The sequence below is a fragment of the Sinocyclocheilus grahami genome, unplaced genomic scaffold (assembly GCF_001515645.1).
Source record: "Sinocyclocheilus grahami isolate Dianchi unplaced genomic scaffold, SAMN03320097.WGS_v1.1 scaffold420.1, whole genome shotgun sequence".
Lineage (NCBI taxonomy): Eukaryota > Metazoa > Chordata > Actinopteri > Cypriniformes > Cyprinidae > Sinocyclocheilus > Sinocyclocheilus grahami.
In genome coordinates, this window is record NW_015505599.1 from 256,751 (window position 1) to 275,626 (window position 18,876).

The 18,876-nt window shown below is 37.4% G+C and overlaps 1 protein-coding gene across 1 annotated transcript in view; it reads left to right on the forward strand.

The window, feature by feature from the left end:
- Nucleotides 1-18,876, forward strand: part of lrp1aa (low density lipoprotein receptor-related protein 1Aa) — a 177,019-nt gene that overhangs the window by 20,231 nt on the left and 137,912 nt on the right. Inside the window, exons 3-6 of the mRNA XM_016232869.1 lie at nt 11,028-11,165; nt 16,142-16,261; nt 18,140-18,268; nt 18,429-18,689. Of these exons, the coding sequence (XP_016088355.1) occupies nt 11,028-11,165; nt 16,142-16,261; nt 18,140-18,268; nt 18,429-18,689 (648 nt within the window). The remainder of the gene's footprint in view (nt 1-11,027; nt 11,166-16,141; nt 16,262-18,139; nt 18,269-18,428; nt 18,690-18,876) is intronic.

Below are 18,876 nucleotides of genomic sequence, written 5' to 3' on the forward strand. Positions count from 1 at the left end.
AGTCATATTAAAGCCTGTTTTTCACTTAGTTCTATTTGTATTACTAAAACTTACTTGTCGAAATAATCAGTAGATTACTTGATTAGCAAAATAATTGTTAGTTAAGCCCTAGATTTGTTAAAACATTTCAAAATATAACTGCATTGTTCTATTTTTTGTAATTAAAAGACAAATATTTTGTCATTCAAATATTCCTTAAAGTATTAAAACATTGTCTCGTTCTATTGAAGCAAGTATAAATGCATCTCGTGTTTATTGTCACGTTTATTGTCACACTCCTAGTGTCGATTAGCAGTGATATAGCTCATAATTTTCCAAGTGTATGATATAGCCTAGCTTTAATTCTTCAGGTCAATCATATACTCATGAAAAAAAAAAACAGTTTGAATAAGGAAAGCGATAACTTTGCCATAGTATCCTTTCAAATGTTAAAGTTGCCACAGTCATTGCATTCTTTGCATGTACTGCACTTTATTTGTTCCATTTGTTTTATTAGTTTATATATTAGAATTTGAAAGACAATAACAATATTTAATATTTTTTGATAAGTGAGATCTGATTTTAGTCCTTGAAAACCAAAAGGGTAGTTCTTGAAAAGTCCTTGAAAGTCCTGGAATTTCATTTTGCGGTATCTGTACGAACCCTATTTAAGTTACCAGTTTTTGGAGCATTTTATTTTGTTGTTGTTAATTGAACTGAACTGTAGTTTTCTGTAGTAAACTGTCTTTGTATATTTCTTATTTTATATTCATTTCCTAGTATTTAATTTACTATTATTTCTTTTAAACAAAACAATTTCTGAAAATTTCTGAAAATTGTGAAGGACAAATCTAACCAGCAAAACTTGATATCAAAAGCATCCTAAATGTTACATGTGTTTGCATTATAGTGAGTAACCTTTCCTGGTATTGCTGTTTCAAATATCCCTCCATAATCTGTAGTCTGATCCTGTCAAGGGCTATGGCAAGGGCAGATATGTTACTAGTTTGTTTCAAGGAAAATCATTTTCAAATAATGTTCTTTTTTTTTTTTGTCAAATAACCCTGTGTATGTGTCCACCCCCGCAACCCCCAACCCCCGGAAAAAAAGTTCAGGCTCAGGATTTTCTTTTTGCTTTAACCTCTGTTATAAACACGAGGCTGTGAAAGCGGCTAGTGAGTAGATGAGTTTACCACTTTTGCCATGATGACATGGCTCTGTAGTACCATTTAGACACTTTTTCAAGAAAAGTAGAAGCGTTAAAGACATCACAGAGCGGTATTGCTGATGTATTTTATGTTGTAGAATGAAACGTGATGAGGAAAAAAAATAACTGAAATGATTTTAGCAAATGGCTGCAATATAACAAAGAGTGAAAAATTTAAGGGGGTCTGAATACTTTCCGTACCCACTGTATCTTGAGTTTGTGTGAATCACAAACCAAATTTTTGGCGATTTACCAAAATTCCATAACAAAAAAAAACAAAACATTGACTTTGGGACAATGGAGCTGGAAGTGCGACATTGCAAACTCGGGTTTCCAGGTTTTGGCTTAAATATGTCATCCCTGCAGCACTCATATTAACTATTGAAAAAATATGTCACCTAGAACTGCGCCAGATTTACATTCGTTTGAATGAGAGAAAGCGAAGACCAATTTAACAACAGCTTCTAATCTCAGGTCGGGGTGAATGTTTTCGACTCTCAATGTGCGAAGTACGCGAGTGTGAAGTATCTTTCCATTCACACCCTTTCTGGCAGGGCCGCCTAATATAAATGTTTTAAGCAAATAGTGTGCCGTCAGTTTATCATGGGGCGAGCGGGGGAAGGGGACCAACGTAATTAGAATTAACTCGCTATTTGAAATCTGGCCCTGGAAAACAATGGTGCAGTTCACGAGGCAGCATTAGGACTTAAGGAATGTTTGTAGTCCTTCGTCACAACCAATTACATGCTTTGAAATAATTTATCTTTCTCTAAAGAGCTGGCGTGGCTTGCAGAAGTGTTGGGTAAGAGCAGAGCTGAAGTACAAGCAGTTCGCAGAGACTGAATCCGCTCCATAAGAGGAGGAGAGGAGAAACAGAGGCTGAGCTGCCTTCAGTCTGGAAGTCATTAAAACCCCGTCCAGAGGAATGGAGGAAAACTGCTGTTTTTTCATGACCTGCTTTTCTCAGCACAAAAGTTCTCTCTCTCTCTCTCTCTCGCTTTTCCTCTTTTAACACACATAGACAACTGACAACCTAGTCTTCAGCATTCTTTATTTTTGCTGCGCTACAGGGTATTGACTCCATTACGCTCTTTGCATTAAAATTAGGCAGTCTTTTCTTAAAACTTTGAGAGCCGATGTGACGTCTTACTCGCTGCTTTAGTCAAATGTTCCGCTGCTCTGAAAAGGATGAACATTCTGTCATCGTTTACTCAACCTTATTGCAAACTAGTAGGAATTTCTTGTGCCATTGAATGCAAAAGATGTTTTGAAGAATCTCTGAGCTGCTCTTTTCTATACAATAAACATGTTTAGTGACTAGTTACCATGGGCGTAAAATATGCGGAAGCACATTCGGAAGTCTTCGGAAGCAACAGAAAGAGCAGAGTTTTAACTGTAATTCACTGGAAATACTACCCTTCGCCGTACCTCTCAAATCTGATTCACAAAGGCATATATTCGAACATGTGTCACATCACAGCACACAACTTTTTGCAGCAAGAACCATTTTGTTCACACTTTAAGTGAAAGGGGACCATGGATATTAAAGGTTCTTCACTGAATCACAGATGCCAATAAAGAACCTTTATTTTCAAATGGGCAACGTGTCTTCATGCAGATGCATTTTAGGTTTCTTTATACTTTTTCATGCTTTCGTTATTGGGGAAACAGCAGCTCAGACGTTCTTCGAATGTTATTTCGCAGAAAGTCTAATTTAGACTAACACTATGAATGTAGATGCTGATAGAATTTAAACAGACAATATCACCTATATCATGCTTAACTAGGATGTGTGTGGAAACGTGCTCTGTTTGTGGATCCATCAGTGCAGATGCCTCAGATCATTGAAGATCTGCCCCATGAAAGAGGTTTATTTATTTACGTGGCTGGATTTCACTGTGTCTTTTGTGAAAGTGGCCACGGCTAGCAGTGAAGTCTGTCGCTGTGCCCGCTGCAGCTGCTGTGGCTGTCCTCTGTGGACCACTGCAACACAATAGACAGCTTTGTACCACCAATCCTGAGCTTCAGCGAGATTCACTGCCTTTAGGAAGAAAGTAATTATCATCCCTTTATCATCAAATGTCAAATGTGTACTGTATATATTAAAACATGCAATATGTTTGTTTGTTATGGGAATATCTTTCGACTCATCTATGTATCTATCCACTCATCTATCTACTAGAGAAGAGATCTTAAATGAGGTCTCACTCAAAAGTGTGTTAGAGATCAATATTGTCAGTTTTCACAAAAGCCGATACATATGCAATGGGTCATATATTGAATACTTTTTCAATATATTCCATATTGGTTTTATAATATGAAATGACATCATGAATATCATCATGAATTTAATGTACTTTTAGTTTGGTCAGGTACTTAAAGACTGTGCTGGTATACCCATTTCTTACCTCTGCCTTGTAGCACATTTCACCTGTAAAGTACTAAGAAAGAGATAATTTAAAAGTGAGAATATAATTTAGCAAAAACAAACAAACGGACCAAAAAGGACCCCCCCTCCCCTGTATTTTATCTTTTTTTTAAAGCATTTTGAATCCAATTTGCAACAATAACGCTTTAGTTGAAATGATGGTTCCTCTGGTTAACCTTTATATAATTTTGAAGTAGTATAATAATAATAATAATAATTATTATTATATAATTAATAATAAAAATAATAATAATTATTATTATTACTAAACTAAAATTCCAACTGCATTTAATTAAATAATATAAAATTAAGAGATACAAATAAAGAGCTCTTAGATGCAATTCCTCGCACTGTACCCTCAACTAAACCTCAGTTCATCCCAGAGTTGTGAGCAGCCTATGGCTGTAACATGTGTGTGCAAAAGTCATTTAGATCTGTCTCATGTTGAGAAGGTTGAAGGTCTGAGCTCTGATCTCACAGTGGAGCGCTGACCTGCTGTGCTGTGCTGAGATGAGAAGAGTCTGTTGTTTAACATCTGACAGCTGGAAAAATGAACCGAGCACAAAATATCAGCTATGTGTTTAGCTTTAGAGGTTAAATTCTACAAAACGCTTAATCATTTATACACCTACTTGGTTGGCTGACTCATTGTGCATTGAAGAGTTCAATATCTGTGCTATTAAAATGCAGAATGAATGATTTTCTGCCTCTAGCACAAAGAGTGTCAGCTGTAGTCTTTGTAAGAGGTGGTAAATCTGCTTCAAATCAGTAATGCCTTATTAAACAGGTGGATTGTTTTTAAATACCACAGGGTATTTAACCTGATCTGTCTCTGATCTGTTATTGGTATTTCTTCATCCCTTGCTTTTAATCTGGCAGTGCCTGATCATTTACTGTAACTGTGGATTTTGTTCTAAGATGAAGAACTTAAAGATGAAATTTTGCATGATACAGTAAGTTTTAGTACTCAAAAAGGAGTATATTTTGAAACCAAATTACAAATATGACTTGCACTCTGCTTCCTCCATATTGTGACATCACTGTGAAACCTATTAGCATATGACTGCCACCACAGCAACACATCAATGTCTACTTTACACAATATTTACAATCATTACTAAAGTGGGATATAAAATATTCCTTGACTGACTGACCTATCAGGTCCAGTCCATCCGATTTAAGCTACTGGGGTTATTACTTTATGTTGCTCTAGGTACACATATCTACACATGTCATGTGATATCTTGTGGAGTCCCCCAAGGCTCAATTCTGGGTTCTTTATTGTTTTTTTGTTGTTGTTGTTTTTTTTTACATATATATGCTTCCATCATTTAGTACTCTGCTGGAATGCACAGAGAACATACATTAGTGGTTGTATTAGAAACGTATACAACTTAATTAATATTGAGTATTTTCAGAGAAACATCTATTATGCCTTATGTAGACTCCTTGTCTCTGAAGCCCAATAATCACATCAAGAATTTAGGAATCGTATTTAACATCAACTTCAGATTAGGGTTGGAAATTGAAAATCGATTCCGATTCCAGAATCAGATACTGAAGGTCAGGAATCGGATACTTGTTGGCAAATTCAAATTTCGATTCCGCCTATCGATTCCTATGCGCTTTTTTTTTCTTCATATGTGAGGACCGGACCTAGCGATCTGCCAGGACCTTGCTCGCTAATCTAAGCTCTCCAAAGTTTGGCTACATTTGCAATCAGAAGCCAAAAAAGCTAAGTATAATATCTGTGATAGCTAAACATGTTGCAAGAGAAGTGTCACCACCAATATGACAAAGCACTTTATATATAGATCGTTAAAGTTTGCGAACACGATTGAAACACCAACGTGATTCTATTCCTAAATTACAATGATTCATCTGTTTCATTCCTAATCATTTGACGTGTGCGATCAATGTTGTGATCACTTGTTGGTTCGTCCGTGCAGAGTACAATCACACCAGTGTGATTTGAACATTTAAATTTGCGTTTGCGCTGCCATTCACCTAAAGAGAGCAGCTGTCATCTGTCATGAATGAAACAGCTTCACAGTCTTTTTAGCCACACAGTATCATTATTTCTGTGTTACAAACATTCAAATCACAGAAGTACTGGGCTAAAAGTTTATAGTTCAGATATAAACTCTGATGTGTACTGTAGTGATTAAAATAGAGTAAATCACCTTTTGAAAGTAATTTGACACTTCAAATGAAGATTCGTCGATTGCATTGTTATGCCAGTAGGTGGCGAAAAGGGGCTGTTAAAATGTATTTGTCTTTGAATCATACAAGAGATTCGTTCAAAAACGCTGATTCATCCAGTAATGAAACAAGTACATCTTGAGTGAGTCATTGAATCATTTATTCGTAAATTACATGTGATTTTGTTTAGTTGTCTAATGTTTTTTTCTTCAGAATCATGAGAGAACCACATCTTCCATTGGGGGAAAAAAAGGAAAAAAAATAAATTTATCCGGAATAATGCAGTTCTATTTTGCACACAAACAGCTCTTAAAAAGCCCAGTTTTTATGTAGCCTGTTGATTTTTGTTCATGGTATTCAGCTCCAATAAATGGTTTGCAAAAAAGAGACAGGATAAATGTTTGATATCATTATTTAATCACATTGGAATCAAAACTGGGAATGGAAAAAATCAGAATCGATAAGCAGAATCGCAATTGATAAAATTCAAACGATACCCAACCCTACTTCAGATTCAAGAAACCCTTAGCACTGTTTATAAAACAGCATATTATCATCTCTGAAGTATGCAAAATTCTCTCCCCTACTGAAAGTGAGAAACTCATTCACACATTTTATGCAAGAATTAACTACCGCAGAAGTGTTTTGACTGGCTTATCAAAGAGTTTAACGCAGCTGCATGAACACTATCTCATACTCGACTGAGGTATCACATTAAATCTCTTCAGTGGCTACATGTGTCCCATGTTTTCATTCTTTGTTTAGTTGTTCATAGTACATTTTTACTACATATTTTCCTCAATTTTAAAACTATGAACATGCACACACACACACACACACGTTTGTTTCTGTGAATTGTGGCGACTTTCCGTAGACCTCTATTACTTTTATACTGACCAAACAATTTTCTATCCCCTAACCCTAAACCTACCCCTTACAGAAAATCTGTTTGCATTCTTACTCTTTCAGATAAAGATCATTTACTATTTTTAATCATTTTGTTCCCTCTCGTGGGGACCGCAGGCCAAAAATTTCAGGTTTTGCTATCCTTTTGTGGACATTTGGTCCCCACAGTGTAGCATAAACAAGTACACACACACACACACACACACACACACACACACACACACACATCAAACTGACCCCTTCACCGAATGATCTTCATATTGATCCAGGGGCAAGAAGAATTTCAGAAGAAGCCTGCCAGTTCACACTCTTGGATTGGCCTTCAAACATTCAGCCATGATGGCATGTGGCTGGTTTGCGTGATGTTGTGAGGATTCGAGAGGTCACGTGCGGTTCTCATTCATGATGTGAAATGGATTCTTGTTATGGATCATTTATCTCAGCTGGAAACCATGGACACCTAGGGAGGGACTGAGGAGAAACAATTCCCAAAGAAACACATGTTAATAATAGTTACTGTGGTAAGGTCTTTTGCTTGGTCTGTCCAGAACACACGCAATGGGCAACGCCTCTGTTGTGTGGGCCATAATTGTGTTCTATATGACACGAACTGTAACTGTGTTTGTGATTGCTTATGGAATCTAAAACAAATGTGCCCTTCTGACATCAGTTAGGGAATGTTTCATGTCTGTGTAGAACATTTTATTTGGCAAAAGAAGCTGTGATCACTGCTGATGATCCGTCTCTTGTGTGGAAACGTTCTCATGTTATGTTTGGGCTGCTTTGTAGGCAATGAACAATTAAGGAGAGTAGTAAGACATGCATTGATCTTATTCATGCATGAATGCACCGGTGACCTGAAACGACCCATTAACGTGCTATTATATGCAAGAGTTGCCTGACATGGACAATTTGAGATGTAGATTTCCCTGATATGAGTCTTGGAGGTCAGATGTTGGGATATATGCAGAAAAATATACATTTAGCTAAATAGTAGATTATTTTCACTATTGCTCAAGGTTAAATATAACCATAAGTATTGAACGTTGATGCATAGTAACTCTTCCTGCACCATCTCACAACCTAAAACACGAGACTTGTTGAGAAGAAGTGCTATTGTGTCACAGACATGCAGTTTTCACCTGGCAGACGAAAATATTCCACTTGCAGAGACCCGAGCTATATCTACATGGCTTTTGCACACATTTTGTACTTTATACGTTTGAACAATGAATTTTTCACCAGATCCCTGCCTGCTACCCTGAGAAACATCATAGCATTATGCAAACTGTATCTGCCAAACAACTCGGGTTGATTTGGGCAGGTCATTTCACCAGGAGGGAACAGTTAATGAAAAAGTCTGTGAAAGTGATTTTGTGCCTCTTTGAGAGTTTTATCAGAACGTATGTTTATTTACAGCGTATAGCATGAGGGCAGTGACTCAACACACTTCAGTTCATATGTAGCTGATTGAAGATAAGCTAATTACAGCGCTGGCACTAGACAAGCCATTGCTTACTGTAATACTGTATCCCTCAGAGCATTGTGCTCAACACAGTGTTTAAAATGGGGTTGACCTTGTGAAATTGTAATTTTTATGTTTTTTGATCCATTATTTGGACTGAAATGTTGAGATATGACAACAATGAAAAATCTACTTTTTTTCAGTGTGATAAAACGGGATGCCACTCACTGAATTAAAATGCTGAGGGAGTAAAGCATACATTTGTACTTAATATTTTGAAAAGATAGTAGACAGTATACAGTACAGTACATATGGGCCAGTATTCAGGAAGTAGTAAGCTGGTATTCCATTCTGAACACAGCCGGTGTATTGTATGTCTGGCTGCAGTATGGTTTGTTTTCCAGCCAGATGACAGTCAAAGATTTATTATATGGCTGACCGGTGGTGGGTTTGGGTAAACCACAGACTGCAGAATAGAAACTAGTCTACATTGTAGCCTAGTAATGTGCATTGCTAAGAACTTCATTTGGACAACTTTAAAGTCGATTTTCTCAATATTTTGATTTTTTTTGCACCCTCAGATTCCAGATTTTCAAATAGTTGTATCTCGGCCGAATATTGTCCTATCCAAACAAACCATACATACATGGAAATCTTATTTATTCAGACTGATTTTGTGGTCCAGGGTCACATATGCTATTCCAAAGTGATTTCTGTCATTTTGACAGATAATAACTTGTATTTTCTTATGAAAACAAACAAGCCTGGAAGGAGACGTGAGGATTTGAGGAGAAAAACAAGAGATTCTTTGTGCGTTCCAGTGAATTATTGAATATAGAATATAGAAATGATTCATTCTGTATGTTAGTTCCCCAAACCGGAAGTGCCACCCATAATTAAAAACGCAGTAGGCTCGTCAGGAATAAGGTGGATACAAAATTACAAAACACATGTGACAGCCTGATATTTAATACAAATACCTCTGGTATTAGAACACAGTTCAGCCTTTCAGTTAAATCTGCCTTCACTCAATATTTGACCCTTGCCCTAAATTGTTTAAGTAAGTAAAAGAGTTTTACTTGAGCATCTGTTACCTATAAATTAGAGAAATAAACTAGCTTTCAGCATGTGAAAACTGCACTAGTGCGCTCCATATTCTGTCTTTATATTTCAAAATCTCACTCTTTGCCTCATTTGTCTGACTGGCATGTGGTCTTGTCACAGGGGCCCCAGGTCATGTTCCCCATGTGCTGGGTCTTATTCCAGAGTTTTCTATGTGGCTGAGGTTTTCTGACCCTTCGACGAGAGTTTCCACCTCCGGATCCTCTGGAACGCCACATGTGATCATAATATTACAAGAGGCTTATGGTCTCAGCACACTCCTGTGCAAGGTGTCCACAATCCCTCACGCTTACAGGACCACTGGGAGAGCAACAGTGCCAAAGCTAGGCTTTCAAATGTCCCAGAACAGCTGCAGGTTTTAAGGTTTCAAACTATTTTGTAATATCATTCAAAGCTTCTTGCTCTAAAGACATGGCTTTTTTGTGAGCTTTTTTCCATAAACATCTAAAATTACAGTAAAGCAGAGAGTGTGTAAAGTGACAAACAAACATGTCTGGCACAAATGTATTCTGTGTTACATGTATGAACTAAATTATAAAGAAGGAGGCACTGAAGATGCGTTTCTCTGCAAGATATATTTTCAGTGGCTTTTTTGAAAAAACAAATTTGGCAAATGACACGTTTAGATAAAGAACTTTTCCCTTTTATTTGCTATGAATTATTATTGTTTTAATTATACTTACATTATGAAGAAGAATAATTTTACAAATTGTACAAAGCACATTTACTGTTTATAAACTATAAAGGGAAAATAATTAAACCTAAAATTGACTTTTTTGTATGTAGGCATGACACATTTGTGCTTTCCTTGCCTGAGAAATCATGGAAATGAACAGAATCCTTTAAAAGTTATGGAAACACCATGGAATACTATTTATTTTTTTCTCTAGTTATGCTCTGAAATTGCTAGAATTTGCTGTTTGTGTGAAAGATGTAAAATATGAAAATATAAGAATAGAAATATTCTGAAATTGCCAAAGACTCAATTCAAGATGTCAATGTAGTAGATTGAAACGGGGATATGAGAATGTATTTTGACAGAAGACCGTACACATCCTCTCCCACACGCTTCTTAAAAACCTGTGTCATAGCGTACTAAATACAGCACTGCTGATATGTGTTTGTACTGGCACTGTATTCATGATCTCATCTGTAAACTAGACATTCATGGAACATTTATTGTTTTAAAACTCTGCTGTGTTGCATCATCTTTCTGCAATAACACGTTCGCTCATTTCTGGTCAATAATTTGGGGACTTTTGGTCCGTTTTCACTCCACGCCCAGCGTTCTGTCCACTCCAGAGCGGACGAGAGCCCAGACGCACAAATACAGCTCATCCAGTGACTCAGAGACAAACACTTGACCGCACACTTATGGACACAGTCATAATAAAACCATAAACTGGGATATTTAACCAACCGTGTTTGAAAGCAAGAAAGAAAATGATGCAGCTGTTATATGAGGTTAAAAAATAAGTATTTTTCAGATTGTTACAGGAAACAGTTTCTAAAATAACAGATACCAGTAAATTGTAGTATTCCTTCAAAATATCTACCCTACACTTTAAACATATGAATTCTTGTTCCAGGGTGAACATGTGGCACATAATGCTATTGAGCCATTTCAGCATATCACCTCGAGTTTTGATGCAATCTAAAGTAGGATGCTTTTGTAGTATCATCATCTTTATGCTTTTGTTATCTGCTCTCTCTCTCAGGTCCTCATAACCGTGTGTCGCGGTGTCCTCCTAATGAACATCAGTGTCTGGGATCAGACTTGTGTGTTCACATGAGCAAGCTGTGTAACGGCGTCCCCGACTGCACTGATGGAGGAGACGAGGGGGCGCACTGCAGAGGTAATGACGACAAACATTGCTTGGTTATAAATCGCTATATATAATTGCTATATGCTATACTGTATATAAATATTACTAGTATTAATAATATCAGTCTTTCTGTGGAAAATATTTACTGAAACAGATACTAGTTGAACTTCAAAGTTCAAATTTCCATGGAAATAAACCATTGGCCAAACAGCAAAAATTATACTTTAAAGGATTAGTTCACTTTCAAATAAAAATTTCCTTATCATTTACTCACCCCCAGGTCATCCAAGATGTTTACGTCTTTCTTTCTTCATTCGAAAAGAAATTAAGGTTTTTGATTGAAACATTCCAGGATTATTCTCCTTATAGTGGACTTCAACGGCTACCAAACGGTTGAAGGTCAAAATTACCGTTTCAGTGCAGCTTCAAAGGGCTCTACATGATATCAGACGAGGAATAAGGGTCTTATCTAGCGAAACGATCTGTCATTTTCAAAAAAAAAAAAGTATATGCTTTATAAACAAAAATGCGTGCCTTGCACTGCTCTGCGAAGCGTCCATGACTCCACGTAATACGTAATTATGTTGAAAAGGTAATGTTATAATATTCCAGAAGATCACAAAGAACTTCAGGGTAACAAGGATCTACAGGCGTCTCTTGCATTGGATTCAGACAAACACTGAACATGAATGATGTGCACAGCAGGATACTCCAGCAAGGAGGAACTTTCCTCCAAGAAGAATAGTATTGCCTGTCTAAAAATTGCCAAATACCACAAGGATAAGCCAGAAAACTACTGGAAGTATTGATTTGTTAGTGGATGAGCCCAAAGTAAAACAGTTTGGTTAAGAAAAATTACATTTGGCAAAACCAACACGCCACATTCAATAACAGCAACCGCATCCCAACTGTAAAGCACAGGGATGGCGGTATAATTATTTGGTTTGTTTAATTATTTGCTTTCCTGCCTCTGGACCAGGACAGACTGCCATCATTGATGAAACTATGAATGCTTTGTTATCTGAGAAAATTCTGCTAGTGAAGGAGTAAGGAGGAACGGCCAAAAGAGTGATCCACAAGACTGATCCACATTTACTGGAAACTGTGTGATCACAACCCAAAATAAATAAACAAACAAATACAAATCTGCTGATTTCCCTCCAAAATGTACAATGTTTTATGACATTTTATATGCAGTAGTTGTAATTTTTTAAGATCTGACCTCAATACAGAGTTCTGGCATGAAACTCTAGATGGCGCAGTCCGATAGGTCTAACTCAATCTAACGTAATGACATCATTATCACATGGCACAGCTGATTGGTTCTCTCCTGTATTTGTAGCCAATGAGCTCGCTGCTCAACATTCAAATATATGACTAAAGCTTGCCGTAGCAGTGCAGCTTGCTTCAGAAACCCTCCCCCTTCCCCAGCTCCACCTGTATATAGATCTGCTACGAAGTAATTCATGTACGCTATATGGGGGTCATATGCGTTGTATGCGCAGCAGCAGTATTTCTTACATGCTCACAGCAGCATGTTGTGGATGTATTGGCAGTAGCAAGTCTCGGTACTTGCTCTACAGCAGCAGCAGCGTAGCAAATCTATTCCGCCAAGACCAAATACATTAACATTGTCATGTACATTACCATGCTAAACCCTTCCGAGAGTTGTCATGACAGAAATGTAGTTCAAATAGTGTATACAAGGAAAGGAAAATTCTTAATGGGTTTTCATATGCGATTAACCTTGTTTTACCTTTTGTCTATTTTAGCTTCACCCCCATATGCACACACATAGCTGTAGTCACTCTCTTTAGGCACTAGTGGGTAAACTCTAGTGAGGTGACACAAACCTGTCTGGACATAAACACACAGGCGTGTGTTTGTATGGTGTTTCAGGAGCATGAATTGACTGAGAGATGAGTGCAGACAATCTAGCCCTTGTAATGTTTGTGTGGCTGTACGTAATGATGCTGGAAAGCACTTTGGCCAATGGCAGTTGTTTTAAATGTGCTATAGAAATAAAAATTTGTATTGTTGTATTGTATTGTAATGCACACACACATCTCAGTAATCACCTTCTGTGTGAATAAGTATTAATATTAATAGATAATTTAGAATGACAACAATGTTGCATTTCTCAGTATGCACTTATGTCTTTAAAGTCCTGCACAATTGCAAACTCTAGTATGTGATGGCCAATTTTCATGACCTAATAAAATGGATTGCTAATATAATTTCATATTGTTTCTACATTATGAGTAGCTTTGTAAACTGTAGTTCTGTCATGACAACACTATGGTAATGTACATGACAATGTTAATGTATTGGGTCTTGGCAGAATAGATCTGCTGTGCTGCTGCTGCAGCAGAGCAAGTACCGAGACTTGCTACTGCCAATACATCCACAACATGCTGCTGTGAGCATGTAAGAAATACTGCTGCTGCAAATATAACATACATGGAATAACCCCATATAGCATACATGAATCACCTCGTAGCAGATCTATACAGGTGGAGCTGGGGAAGGTGGAGGGCTTCTGAAGCAAGCTGCAACTGCTATGGCAAGCACTAGTCATATATTTGAATGTTGAGCAGTGAGCTCATTGGCTACCAATACAGGAGAGAACCAATCAGCTGTGCCATTTGATAATGATGTCATTAGGTCAGACTGAGTTAGAGCTATCGGACTGCGCTTTCTAGAGTTTCATGCCAGAACACTGTATTTGTACGTAATGTGGAAAAAACATTTAGCGTGACCAACAAGGTTTTTTTTTTCATTTAACGTTTATGCATTTGACCAACACTTTTAATCAAAGCTAAATGTGAAACAGTTTTGAAAATATTCACATCACCTGGAAATCGAAATTCTGTTCTTGGCATTAGTGCTATGCTCTACGGTTTGAGCATGAGGACCATTTTTGATTTTGGTGGATATTTGGTGGGTATATAAAGAACTGAATGACAAACAAATAATTCTTTAAAAAATTTTCTTTTCTCATTTTGTCTCTCATAGTTGAGGTATACCTATGATGAAAATTACAGGCCTCTCTCATCTTTTTAAGTGGGAGAACTTGCACAATTGGTGGCTGACTAAATACTTTTTTGCCCCACTGTATATGGATGTTTATTGTACACAAATGTTGTGTTGTCATTTTGAGAAAGGTGAAACACAGAACTATTTCACTTCATTTTGGGATGTAACCGTTGTGAAAAGTGTTTTAACCCATCAGAGTACTTGTGTGTTACCATAGTGTGGTGAAATGTGAAGTTAAGGCAAAATCCCTGTCAAATTTCCACTCAATCCTCTTAAGGATTAGAACTTACTTAACATGCTCAACATTGCATGCTTGCACTCATCCACACACATACCTACACAAAAATCAAAACACACACTCACATTCTTTATGCTGTGATTGTATATCGACACAGAATGTGTGTGTTGTTAGCACTGTCCCAAAACCTAGTGAGCTACCTCATTGCCTACCAACACAGGCAGTTGTCTTTTAAGGCAGCATCCCAACTGAAACAGAACCTCAAAAGTGACTGATTTGGAACCCTGTTGGTAGGCAGCAGCTCCATGTGCCACACAAATATAGAGCTTGATTTGCTGTCAGTTTCCACAGAGTCTACCATTAGCATATAAAGGATATGTTTGGAAATTTTGGAACAGTGTTCATGTCAGAAGTGGGCTTTTGATGCCTTAAAATGCTTCATACATAGACAGAGCTCACTGTTTTTGGACAGAGCATATGATCGCACTGACAAATCCACTAAGCTGTCTACATAATGAGCTGTTAGTATATTAGCTGCGAGCTGCTGCAGTTCATCTAGAGGCTCATTTGTTTCTGACTGAATGCTTATGATTGCGGCGTCCCCTGAGCTCTGGGACAGGTGCGTGTATGTGTGTGTGTGTGTGTGTGTGTGTGTTTAACATCACTCCTGTTCACTGCCTGCTGATGCACCAGGTGCTGTTATTTCATTTCAGTCACTCTGTGGTTTGTCAAATCGGTCAAAGATGCCATTTCGTGGAAAACAGGATTTTTCTTACTGTGTTTACATAAAATACTTCAAAGTTTTGTGCAGGCATACTCATCCTCAACATTCAAAGCCAAAAATTCTAGTTCAGCCAGACCATTTGTTAAAACCATGGGCTTATTTAGCCCACATTTACAACACCCATTTAGTGTTTAGCAGCTCTATCTTATCTTTGTTTAAGAAAAGTCTGTAAAAAAAATAGGGCCTAATGTACCATGTTAATATGATGATATGTATTGATTTTTACATGTTTTACCTGAATTATGCGTTGCATTGTGTTGTGTTTTGGGGTAAAAAGAAATGTCTGTAAACCTAATGGATAATGTCCTGGTAGAAAATTACCAGTACCGTTTCTGTTTTTCTACGGATTTTTTTTCTTACCATGCTGATTAACTACAATGGCATATTTATTCAGTATAGAAGTCTTAAAGGTACAGTAGGTACAGCCTGGTTAATTCTAAGACATCTTTAGTCAAAAAGACATCCAAGTTCACTTGACCAAGAACAGATAGATTTTTATTTTTCAAAATACCTAAAGAAGTCTTTATAAATTGTATGTATACTGTAGTTAGATGTTTTGCATATTTAAAATGGGGAAAAAATGTGGCTGATAAAGCAAAACATATAAAATGAAATACAAGAGTGCACTTTGGTGAATTACTGTATATTAGATGTTAGCTTGATTCCAGTGCCTTTAGTCTAGCATTGTCATTTAGTATGTGATGCAATTCTGTTATTACATTAAGTAAAAACAAAACTTATGAGATTTTGTATATCATATTCTTTTATGTGATATGTGTCATTTGCTTTTTAAAAACGCATGTGATATATTTTTTGTTGTTGTTTTGAACTTTGCGGTCTTCATGAAGTCTCTGTAGTGAGTGTTGATGGTCAGTGTGAGTCAGTCTGCTTGGTAATGGATTGTTGTGTTGTTTGACCTCTAGCCGTCCTCTGCTCTGATCTCTGTAGAACTGGCCCTCAACTGTACTCTCACTGGTTGCCAGGACAACTGTGCTGTCACACGCACCGGCGCCATGTGCTACTGCAAGAGCGGCTACGAGATCAGCCAAGACGGAAAGACCTGTAAAGGTCGGTTGCATTTACACACACTTTCATGAGTATAGACTCCTATGAATGCAACAATATAGACTTACAGCGGAGAGAGATAGAGGATTATTTTGATTGTATAATCAATATGAATACTTAAAAAGATGAACAACAGCATAATTTTAAATCAGGTATCTTGTAAGGAGAAAGTACAGTCAGCTGGTCATTGTCACAAAATATTATGACTGATTATACATTATTATGCATATTACAATGATACTTAACAAATAATTACATAAATGTACAATTATTTTATTGCTTAATATGAGCTAACATAAGCAAATTACTTGATGCTTATGTCATGCCACCCTGGTTTCATTTGTTAACAATGATTAACTGAATTAGTTGACGTGAACTAATGATGAACAATACTTCTACAGCATTTTTTCCTTATTTTCCAGTAAAAAGTTCACATATCCCTAAAACAAGTTTTATTGTAGAGACAAAACTGTTAGAAAATAAGACACTTTTTTAGCCCATTAGCAATTTTTTTCTTATACTACTTGCATTGTAAATCTAGTATATGGTTCTGTTACTACACTGAGTAAAAACATATGAGATTTCCTATATCAAATGCTTTCATTTGCTATATTTCATTTGCTTTTAGACTCCTTTTTTAACTCTGCAGTCTTCATAAAATCTCTTTTGGGAGTGTTAGCTAAGATATCTAAGACAGATCTCTTTATCTTGATATACTAACATTGTTTTGCTTCTCTGAAAGTAGTTTTTAAGGGTGCTTAAATATTTCATTAGAAAACAAGGCAAAACATATATATATATACAGTGGTGTGAAAAAGTGTTGGCCCCTTTCCTGATTTCTTATTTTTTTGCATGTTTGTCACACTTTAATGTTTCAGATCATCAAACTAATTTAAATATTAGTCAAAGATAACACAAGTAAACACAACATGCCGTTTTTAAATGAAGGTTTTTATTATTAAGGGAAAACAAAATCCAAAACTACACGGCCCTGTGTGAAGAAGTGTTTGCCCCCCTGTTAAAACTGTGGTTTATCACACCTGAGTTCAATTTCTCTAGCCACACCCAGGCCTGATTACTGCCACACCTGTTCGCAATCAAGAAATCTCTTAAATAGGACCTGCCTGACAAAGTGAAGTAGACCAAAAGATCCTCAAAAGCTAGACATCATGCCGAGATCCAAAGAAATTCAGAAACAAATGAGAAAGAAAGTAATTGAGATCTATCAGTCTGGAAAAGGTTATAAAGCCATTTCTAAAGCTGTGGGACTCCAGCGAACCACAGTGAGAGCCATTATTCACAAATGGCAAAAACATGGAACAGTGGAGAACCTTCCCAGGAGTGGCCGGCCGACCAAAATTACCCCAAGAGCACAGCGACGACTCATCCAAGAGGTCACAAAAGACCCCACAACAACATCCAAAGAACTGCAGGCCTCACTTGCCTCAGTTAAGTCCAGTGTTCATGACTCCACCATAAGAAAGAGACGGGGCAAAAATGGTCTGCATGGCAGAGATCCAAGACAAAAACCGCTGCTGCGCAAAAAGAACATAAAGGCTCTGTTACCGCAAACGCTTGATTGCAGTTGTTGCTGCTAAGGGTGGCCCAACCAGTTATTAGGTTTAGGGGACAAACACTTTTTCACACAGGGCCATGTAGTTTTGGATTTTGTTTCCCCTTAATAATAAAAACCTTCATTTAAAAACATGTTTGTTTGTTCACTTGTTATCTTTTACTAATATTTAAATTTGTTTGATGATCTGAAACATTAAAGTGTGACAAACATGCAAAAAAATAAGAAATCAGGAAGGGAGCCAACACTTTTTCACACCACTGTATATATATATATGTTAATCTTTTATTGTGTCTGTGTGGGTTCAGATTTTGATGAGTGTACGGTGTATGGCACCTGCAGTCAGACGTGCACAAACACAGACGGCTCGTACACCTGCTCCTGTGTGGAAGGTTATCTCGTTCAACCAGACAACCGCTCCTGCAAGGCCAAGAACGGTAAGACAAACATAACAGGCCAAGATAAGATAAAATAAAGCTTCTCCATTTCTGTTTCCCTCACATATATGTATCCGCACCAGCCAACACTTTAATTCATTACTATTGGCTGAACTGTTATTATATTTGCGATGAACCAGATGTCTTTCTCTTGCTGTAGTGCCTGTGGATCGTCTCCCTGTCTTGCTGATCGCGAACTCTCAGAACATCCAGATCACGTCTCTGAGTGGCTCCAGCAGCCCATCACTCTACATAAGCACAAAACAGACCACAGCCATGGACTTCCTGTACGCGCAGGAAACAGTGTGCTGGATTAATGTGGGCGACTCCCCCGCGGGCACACGACTGAAGTGTGCTAAGATAACAGGCCTCAAGAGCTTCACAGATGAGAGAACCATCAACATCTCCCTCAGCTTACACCGTAAGTCATGCTGCTCTGATTTCACAATACAAACCACATTCCTCACTCAGGGTTGTTATAATTAAGGAAATTCATGCAAATCTTAGAGATGTTGCCACAATTTAGTCTGTCTCAGTTTGTTCTGTTTCTTCACGTCATTCCAGACAGACTGGATGATGATCAGATCTCTGTGTGGAGCACTGGCTGT